This window comes from Echiichthys vipera (genome assembly GCF_963691815.1).
Source record: "Echiichthys vipera genome assembly, chromosome: 16".
NCBI classification, from domain to species: domain Eukaryota; kingdom Metazoa; phylum Chordata; class Actinopteri; order Perciformes; family Trachinidae; genus Echiichthys; species Echiichthys vipera.
This window is the reverse complement of record NC_139841.1, coordinates 20,238,560-20,248,535: the sequence shown is the minus strand read 5'-3', so window position 1 is coordinate 20,248,535 and position 9,976 is coordinate 20,238,560. Positions and strand designations below refer to the sequence as shown.

The 9,976-nt window shown below is 42.0% G+C and overlaps 1 protein-coding gene across 1 annotated transcript; it reads right to left on the bottom strand.

Moving 5' to 3' along the window:
* Nucleotides 1-16: 16 nt before the first annotated feature.
* Nucleotides 17-8,983, bottom strand: LOC310958350 (alpha-synuclein-like). The gene is made up of 6 exons (XM_083929253.1): nucleotides 8,860-8,983; nucleotides 8,298-8,458; nucleotides 8,042-8,071; nucleotides 6,505-6,635; nucleotides 1,486-1,560; nucleotides 17-642 (listed from the first exon to the last, which is right to left on the bottom strand). The coding sequence occupies exons 2-6, from the start codon at nucleotides 8,416-8,418 to the stop codon at nucleotides 622-624; spliced, it is 378 nt and encodes a 125-aa protein (XP_083785379.1). The 5' UTR covers nucleotides 8,419-8,458; nucleotides 8,860-8,983; the 3' UTR covers nucleotides 17-621.
* Between the last annotated feature and the right edge of the window lie 993 nt (nucleotides 8,984-9,976).

Sequence of the window (9,976 nt, the reverse complement as noted above, 5' to 3'; positions counted from 1 at the left end):
AACACTTAACGCCGACTAAGTGAATATCACAGCGGTTAAGCTGAGTAGTCTGACATGCTCTTGGTTTTTCAAAAGTCCATTCAATATTGGATATATTTGTTGTAACAGTGATAACTTAAAAAATACAATAGCACAAATAGCTCAGCACTTTGTAGTCCACCGCAAAAAACAGTGACAGTACACAGACAAAAATAGAGAATATCATTACACTTCCATTTCAAACAGGTCACTGGAAATTGTTCATTTATATTGAGACACTTAGGTGCTTGAAGTGGTATATTTCCATGTTTGAGTTATTGACATATCCACACAGTTGACAGAAAACGTACACACACACACACACACACAGACACACACACCCTTTCTCATTGTAATTGACAGCTGGTCACGGATTTTTGAAAGGCACACGCTCACACAGGATCTTTCTTTCTCTACAACACTTGCACATAAATTGCTGTACAGACATATGTAACAACACAAACACACACACACACTCACACACACACACACATACGGACAGACGTTGGGCACAGACTCCATAAAGGACCAAAACGAGGCACAAACGGGACTCGGCAGAGCAACATGGAATGTTTCATTGATCTTTGATTGTGAAGCTCTCGATCAGTTGTCGTCGGTGTCGTCCTGAGAGAGAAGAGCGAAACGTCATGAAGATGAAACATCACCATACAGCATGATGATATTACAACTGTGTAAACCCGTTGAGGTAATGTCACAACACCCATTGCGGTGGTTTATTTGATTGGGTTACTCTAGCTGCTGTCACATTATGCTCAAAGTCAGTCTTTGCCAGTAGCAAGATTTGAACTGAATTCATTTTCAGATTTGAATAATGATCAAACAGGTTTAGGAGACTATCCAAACTAAAATGTATGCAATTAATACACTTTAATAGGACATATAATGCTCATTTTCAGGTTCAATGACATACCTGAGTACCTGATGTCCGTCAGTTGTGACATCAGAGTCCTGACGCTCGTTTAAAAAGGCACAGTTTCTGAATAAGGCCTGTGTGCATTTCTCTGTATTAAGCATTTTAATACTTTCAGAGTATTTATATTGCACCTGGACCTGCTTTCTAATAAAATAAAATAAAGACATGACAAATCTCACTTTTCATAATTTGGGTGGGACCTTTTAGGATGACACCATATAATATATGACAAATATTTCAACATTATTTAAGGCTGAATGTTCCTATGCTCCTCTAGAGTATTTGCAGTTATATTGCAGCTGGATTAGGGAAACAGTTTTGGGCTGATTAGAGAACGAAATGCACCAAAAATCCAAGTATTCAGACTTTAATGGTGAGAATTTAGGACTCTAAACATGCAGCAGTCAGTATCAGACTGAAGATCTATTGTAAACTACAGTTTCTATCTGGCCATCAGCTGTTCCTTCTTTAACTTTGAAATGCAGCTGTATTAATATCATTACTTTCATTGACTTTTGCTAGTAGAGTCTTACCTCTGTAGCATCGGCAGGGTCAGTATCAACCGGTGACTCTGCCATGATGTCCTGTGCTGCTGACACTTCATCATTCTGGAAACAGACAAAAAGGAAAACATTGTAACTTTCAATATGATCCAATTTTATATATGCGTGATCTTATGGGAGTTACTGTATGTTTAATGGGAAAATAGACAATATAATAAAGGAGGAAGACTAGTGAATACAGAACAGGGAAATAATTTAATATGTGCTCTGGTCTGGTGGCATTACTGTAACTGCCTGTATTTGTGCACATATGAAAATCACTAACCTGTTCTTTCACTCTCCTCCTTTGTTCATTTTATATCCACTATTTTTTGTCAACAAAAAAATAGACACAGGTTGATCCGAAATGATCAGCCAATTAATGCATTAGCTGATAAGAAATAGCTGGTTCCAGACTCTCAGTGTACGGTTTTGATGCTTTTCTTTGTCATAAATGACAGTTAACTAAATATTTTTGGGTTTAGAACGGTTGGTCAGACAAAACAAGACATTTGAAGACTTAAACTGTGGGAAATGATTACAGGCATTTTTTCATTATTTCTTTTGCTCTATTCTACATTTTATAGACCAAACGTTTAACAGAGGAAATAATCAGCAGATGATTCGATAATGAAAACCATCATTGGTTGCTCCCAGACACAGATGCACCTCTCGACATCTGGATAGACCAACTACCATTATGCTATAATTGATGCAATATTATATAACAAGTTTGAATGTAAACAACTCACGGATTTCACATCCACTCGTGCTTTGTCCCTTTAAACATTATGAGGCACTCGTATAACGACGAGCATTATGAGTGGTGGTCATTTCGAGTGAGTGCTGCGGAGATAGGGACGAGGCATGAAGCACTAATGAAGAAGATGAGGTGGGGAGGCGGGGCTGTGTCACATCTCTCCTGTCTGAAAGGATGCCTTGATTACGCCGTGCCATTGAACTGACCTTCCTTAATGGGGAGCGGTCACAGTGCGCTGACGTGCGCACATGTGTGTGTCTGACGCACTCCCCGGCTGCTGACATAACCTTAAACCACTTATTGCACCTTCTCCTCCTGCTGTTGCATTTAACACCACCCATCGAGCCTCCATCTGAGCCCCCATAGCAGAGCCAGAGAGATGTGTGCTCGTGTACACAAACACATAGTTGCCAACTTGTCTCTGTTCACTTATCATGGCTCATCAAACACATCAAATATCCGTGTGAACCATCTTTCAAAGCAAAATGAAAGTAATACCTCTCCACTGATCTATCGTTTTAAACAGAAATTGCAGCAACCTTTTTTATTACATGTAGCGCCAAACGTCAGAGCAATAAGATGTGTTTGTTGAGACCGTTTTCTGTTTCCTGTCATCTCTCCTCTTCAGCTCCCTTCCACTCACTGTCTCCTTTTACCTTTTGCTGTCTTCTGATATGCATCACCAGCAGCTGATGAATTGGTGAAACAACCAGATGAGGAGATTAATCAGACTCAGCATCCTACCGTCCATGTGTGCGTGTGTGCGTGTGTGCGTGTGTCAGGCACAGCAGACTTTCATCTTTGATGGGCTTTCTCAACCTGGCATCAATTTTTAAATGGAATCAATATTAATGATGTTTAATGGCTGAGCCGCCTGGGAATGATGGTTAAATGAGCACAATCTGCTGCTGTCTGCATGTCAATCTCTCACTGGGATCACCAGGATTTAGTCCCCTTTTTTATATAAATCTGTCAGTCAGTCAGTCCACCATCTCTCCATCAGTCAGTACACTCTGCGTCTGTTTGTCCATCTGTTGGTCTGTGCTGCCTGCCAGTTTGGCTTGTCAGTGCTCCCAATAATGAGGCTCACATTCCAGGTGGGACTCCGTCAGTGTTTTTTCCCCTCAGGGGGACTATTAGCTATCTAGCTGCCTGAATAACGCAACTGCTAACAAGGATGAAAGGATTCAATTGGATATTTGTGGGAAATACCACAAGCATCTTTTGATACAGAAATCAAATGCCAGCAATGAGTGAAATGGAGAATAGAATGGGGGGTGGAAATGATTTGGTGGCTTCAATGAAAGAACTGCATTTCAGGTGTCAGGCGTTGCCATTGGCTGGAAGATTACTTGGTAATTTCTTTGGTATCTTATCTTTCCATACGGTACTTTTCAGTAATCACAGCCAATTAAAGCAGAGCTGAAGAAATCCTTGTGCATATGTGTGTTATCTCTCGGTGTGTAAATTGTGTTTCATCGGTAATTAAGGGACGGGAGATCGAGCATCACAGCAAACATTCAACAAAGTGTTGGCGCTGCCCAGGGAAATATTTGATTGGCTTATAATTTCCTGGTAATCACAGTGATGTTGTGAGAGAGGAGGGTAATTACAAGCAAATGTAGTCATCCCTGCTGAATTACATCCAATTTTAACACCTTATTAATCCAGATATTAACCATGGGGTAGTTAATGGTTAAGAAGAAACGTGATAACAGTGTTTATAAAAAAAAGTAGAGCATGAACACAAGGGCAATTTGTTCCTCTTGTAATGTTTGTCCTGTTTGAGGATGGCGTTCATGTGCTAATAGGAGCTGATTTGAACTAAAAGTGCAAGTGTAGAGATTTAGGTTAGAGATCTTGTGCATATTTGGAATCAACTAAACCTGAATGTCCTTCCGATAAATCATTTGTACAGCTAATTATATAAATATATTAATAAAATATAAATTGTGCATTGTTTAACCCACATGTGGAGAGTCCATGGTGTGACCACCACCAATGCCACAAAAGTTGTTTGTTTTATTTCTTTAGTTAAATGCTCATTTTATTTTAAGAATTGTGGCAGAGAAAACACCAAACCCTTTATTTATTTATTTTTGCTGATCTGAAAGTTGTCAAATTCAAGCCTTACATTTGAAATTCATAAATAATGTCCCAAACCACATACATCTTAAAAAGGACTTCATCTCACCTTTGAAAAACTACATGTGGCCATGTTTTCACATGAGCGTTCTTAGCTTTCACATATAAAAAAATCTCAAAAACACAGGTGCCTGGATCTGAATTTGTCACATTTGAAAAGGTGCCCCACAGTGTTTTGTGATTGGGCCTATAATATTATGTCTAAAAATACACTGACTGTATCATAAATCTACACGAAAAGCTATCAAAACCTTTTATTTTACAGAGAAGGAGAGTGGAAAAAAATAAAAGGAGGAAGAAATCATTTTTCATATTTGACCTGCGCTGCAGCAGTAAATTGTTTGCTACAGTAAAGTGCCTTTACCACCTCCTCCTCCTTTGGACAAACGATGGCTAGACTGACAAGATGAACAATGCAGGAAAGCTTACGGTATGTAACGGCTTTCATTTCGGAGAACAAAAGGACTCACAACTCATATGAGAAGTGATGACAAATGACTCAAGGTCAGGAGGCCATTTTGACACAGTGAAGAGTTATTGCTGGTAGCCGCTGCCATGAAATGGAGGGATGAGCTGCCAACAAGCATTTCTAAAGGCGTGTTGTATACATCAATATTTCAGCGGAGAAGCGTTAGCATTCAGCAAGTGTGGTCAGAAAAGTTTAATGTTACTCGGACATGCGTCTTTAATGGTATAAACGTTTGCATAAGCCGACAAACAAAGCGGGGAACATAGAACCCTTTCTGTGACAAGCGGGGACCCCGGTCCGCTGTTCCTCTGTCACGCTGTTCCCCGGTCACGCTGTTCTTCGGTCACGCTGTTCTATGGTCCCCAGTCACATACAAAGCGGGGAACATAGGACCCTTTCTGTGACAAGCGGGGACCCCGGTCCGCTGTTCCTCGGTCACGCTGTTCCCCGGTCACGCTGTTCTTCGGTCACGCTGTTCTATGGTCCCCAGTCACATACAAAGCGGGGAACATAGGACCCTTTCTGTGACAAGCGGGGACCCCGGTCCGCTGTTCCTCGGTCACGCTGTTCTATGGTCCCCAGTCACATACAAAGCGGGGAACATAGGACCCTTTCTGTGACAAGCGGGGACCCCGGTGTGTGTTCCTCGGTCACGCTGTTCTATGGTCCCCAGTCATGTACAAAGCGGGGAACATAGGACCCTTTCTGTGACAAGCGGGGACCCCGGTCCGCTGTTCCTCGGTCACGCTGTTCTATGGTCCCCAGTCACATACAAAGCGGGGAACATAGGACCCTTTCTGTGACAAGCGGGGACCCCGGTCCGCTGTTCCTCGGTCACGCTGTTCTATGGTCCCCAGTCACATACAAAGCGGGGAACATAGGACCCTCTCTGTGACAAGCGGGGACCCCGGTGCACTGTTCCTCGGTCACGCTGTTCTATGGTCCCCTGTCACATACAAGGCGGGGAACATAGGACCCTTTCTGTGACAAGCGGGGACCCCGGTCCGCTGTTCCTCGGTCACGCTGTTCTATGGTCCCCAGTCACATACAAAGCGGGGAACATAGGACCCTTTCTGTGACAAGCGGGGTCCCCGGTCCGCTGTTCCTCGGTCACGCTGTTCTATGGTCCCCAGTCACATTCAAAGCGGGGAACATAGGACCCTTTCTGTGACAAGCGGGGACCCCGGTGCGCTGTTCCTCGGTCACACTATTCTTTGGTCCCCGGTCACATACAAAGCGGGGAACATAGGACTTCTCCCGTAGGTTTAGCTAGCGTTAGCTGTCTCTTTTTCATGGATCTAGCTGGGCTGACAGCAAATGACCAGACTATCAAAATGAGTCTAATCTGAATCAAAAGTATAAAGCGCTCACTTCAGACAAGCAACATCTAACAATGTTAGCCATGTAGCAGGTTAGCCTCCTGTGTGGCCATTGATTAAAGTGATATTATGAACTTCACCAAACACATTATAGTCTAACTCAAAAAATTCACAACCATGAGAACACTGCAGAAAAGTAAATAAAACTTAATGTTGGCACAATTTTAACCCAAATAAATACAGCAATAATTTATATATACACTGATTTCTTAAAAATAAAAAAATCCTGTTAAACTTGTGAAAAGTATCTGCCTTACTTGTTTGGCTGGATCCTTCTTGACCAATCCGGTGGCAGCGGCGATGTTGCCTGCACTCTCCACAGTTTTGTGGGCCACAGCCGTAACCCCGGTAACCACGGCTCCACTCACCTGAGACACTCCAGACACAGCTGTGGGGACGAAAGAAGAAGGGCATTTCATGAGGGCGTGTCTCAATAGAGGCTCAATACCTGTGAGGATAATCGTGTGGAAACATAAACATGACACCGATCTCACAATACTGGATTTCAAGGCTTCCACAGTGACAGGAAATGTGAGTAGTGCTGCTTTAGTCTTCAGTTGTCAGACGTTGACAGGAAACAGAAATTACTATCACTAGTACCTGTTACTTTTATGTAACTGACTCTTAGTTTGACCTGATGGAGGTGCAAAAGGAAAAACCATGGAGTCACTCAAATCTGAACGGTTCTTCCTTTTGGAAAAATAAAAGGAAGATGCAACAAATCTAATGTTAATCCAACAATCAGGTTTCAGGACAGTCAGACAAACAAACAGATGCATGAAGGTGAGGATTGTCATGTTAATACTCCAATGATACAACCAATATGTTGGGTGGCTGTCGTGTCGTTTGGATGACTGAAAATCCTAAAGAATTGCCTGGAGGCGTTTTGCTTTAATAGACTTCACCGAGTTTCACCGCACCCTCTTTGAACAATGCATTGTTGTGTCACGTGATTTTGCACATCAGTGTATTTGGTTTTACATGTGCTTCTTGTGACATGTATGTAAACTGTTTGTTCTACAGAGGTGTATTGTAAATTCAGAGAGGCTTTATAAGTCAATCAATATCCAGCCAGTATCCATCCTTGTGTTGGATTTACACCAGTGGCTCCCAGCCTGGGGATCAGAGCTCTAACAAGGGTTAAATCCAAGTTACATTTGAAGGGATGCAAGGTTATTAGCAAGCAAAGACAATAGAAAAAAAAAGTACACAATATAAAGTTCTTTTTTTGAATGTCTTTTTCCTTAAACTGGTTACATAGAGCCACAGTGACATGGGACCACAAATAGAAATTTCTTTATTTTAAGAGGCAACAGGCCTATACATAATACCTGCCTATGTGGAGGCTCTGAAAGCAGAGTATTAGATCGATCATACGTCTAACTTATGGCTGCTCGGTCCCCCTGTGAAAAAAAAACACCTCCTCCCTCATTTAGTGGCTTTAATAAGCCCTTCTGTATGATACCAGCCTCTAAAACTCTAAAATTACTTGCAGCTATTATATAACAATACGTTTCCCTGAATGCATATACGAGGGAAGTCTCCCTTGGCTTGTTATGTGTGAGAAACGGCAGGGCCCGGCCCATTGGGAGTAAGGCTGCGAAACATGACATTTACACAGTATATCTCTCTAAGTGACCACCTGAGGATCCAGTGAGATGACCCCTTTTGCGTTTATGTCAAATATCCACTGCATTTATACATTTGTTAATTTATACACTATTGATTTTTCTTTTCATATAAAGAACAGAATGGAAGAGATGCATTTCAGCCTGAAGTGATATGTGGTGTTACCTGTGGTGACTCCATCCTTTGTTTTGGTACCTGAAAGGAAATGCAGGGGAAGCTCAATTAGTGAAACACATTAGTATCAAAATGCTCAGTTTCATTCATACTCAGAAGAATAGTTGAATACTCAGAGTTGTGCGTGATGGTATTAATTATATGCCTAATAATAATAATAATAATAATGAACAAACAACGTTTAGGAGCGTCCTGTCCCATTTTGCTCGTAACATGATCATCGATCAAATGAATTGCCAGCACCCACCGACAAACATAACCCCGTCTTTCGTCATCTCAGCTGCTCCAGTCACTCCCTGCTTGGTTTTCTCCGCCGCCGCCACGACCCCATCCTTGGCTTTGGAGAAGCCCTTCTTGAACGCGTCCATGGCTGCTTGATTGGCTCCCAAATGAACACGCACGCACAAGCTGTGAGGATGTCAAAACAGGCGCAATGAATAAAAAAGGCACTCCCGGATCGAAGCGCACGGTATTAAAACGTGTACCAACACACAAGCACACACACGATGCCACCGCCCTACTTTCTCTCTCTGGCAGTTTGGTCAAGCTCTCACCACCGTCGGAAAATATCGGAGCAGTTTATAAAGGCATGCCGAAAAGACCACCTGTGGGAGGTGGTTACAGCCCGACTGAGAAACCATGAATGGATCGACTCGGTTGGGTTTTTAGGTTACATAAAAAAGAGAATTATATTACAGTGCGATAGGGAAATCTAATAATGTAGATGATATTCTTGACTAAAGGTTGATTAAAAGAATATATTTGTAGGCGAAAGAGAGCAAGAAATGAAAGAGCTGTGGTACACGCACCTGTTCGCTTCAACTTCCTTGGAGACGGGAATGTGATGAGTCTTCCGGGATGACAGCGGAGATTCCCCCAAAGGCCAGTGAAACCGGTTTATTGCCTCCAAACTACAACTAGGCTACTCCAAGAGACGACGTGCGCGTATTGTGTGTTCTGAACAGACAGACGGACTCAGACAAAGAGAGACAGACAGACGCTCCACAGGTTTGACAGACGCCTCCTACGCCTCCGTGATGGAGAAAGGGCGATTCAACAACGTGATGCTGATGCTGGAGAAGAGATGCTCCACTGTCTGTCTGTCTGTCTGTCTGTCTGTAAAACACACACACACACACACACACACACACACACACACACACACACACACACACACACACACACACACACACACACACACACACAAATATTACGTAGCTCCTTCTGTATACGTGGGTTGCCCACAGTGTAGGTGCAGCAGGCTCTTTACAATCATCAGTCGGTTGAATGCATCTGCGGCCAAACTACCAATTAGTGGCAACAAGGACTATAATCATGCAAGATAACACTGACTGTGCCCACATGTGAGTAAGATGTTAACTAGCTGCTCAGTAGGTCCCTAAGGATGTTTTTTTCACGTCATTCAAGTCACTTAGACGCACACTTTTTAATATACACATAGTGGCAACACCTCTTAATAATGCACAAATACATACCTTTATTAGTGGCACATTAATTATTTAGCCATGCTTTACAGATTAGTAATAAAACATTAATAAGTGTTGCCAGGCTGGAGCAAGTCCCTTTCCTCTTATTTCTAGAAAAGGGATGCAGGCAATCTAAACATTTTATTAACACTTTTAACCAGAGATCTTATGGTTAAAATCCTTTATTATTGATTTATATCACCTTTATAACTGCAGACTGATGGGCTCATTGAGAACCCCATGAACATTTATTAATGGATTACACACATTTAGTCTATAGCTTCATTATTTTCAAGGATAAGCAACATGGAAACTCCAAAACTGCTCTTATTAATGGCTTATGACATAAAATAACATAACATAACATAACGTAACATAACATAACATAACATAACATAACATAACATAACATAACATAACATAACATAACATAACATAA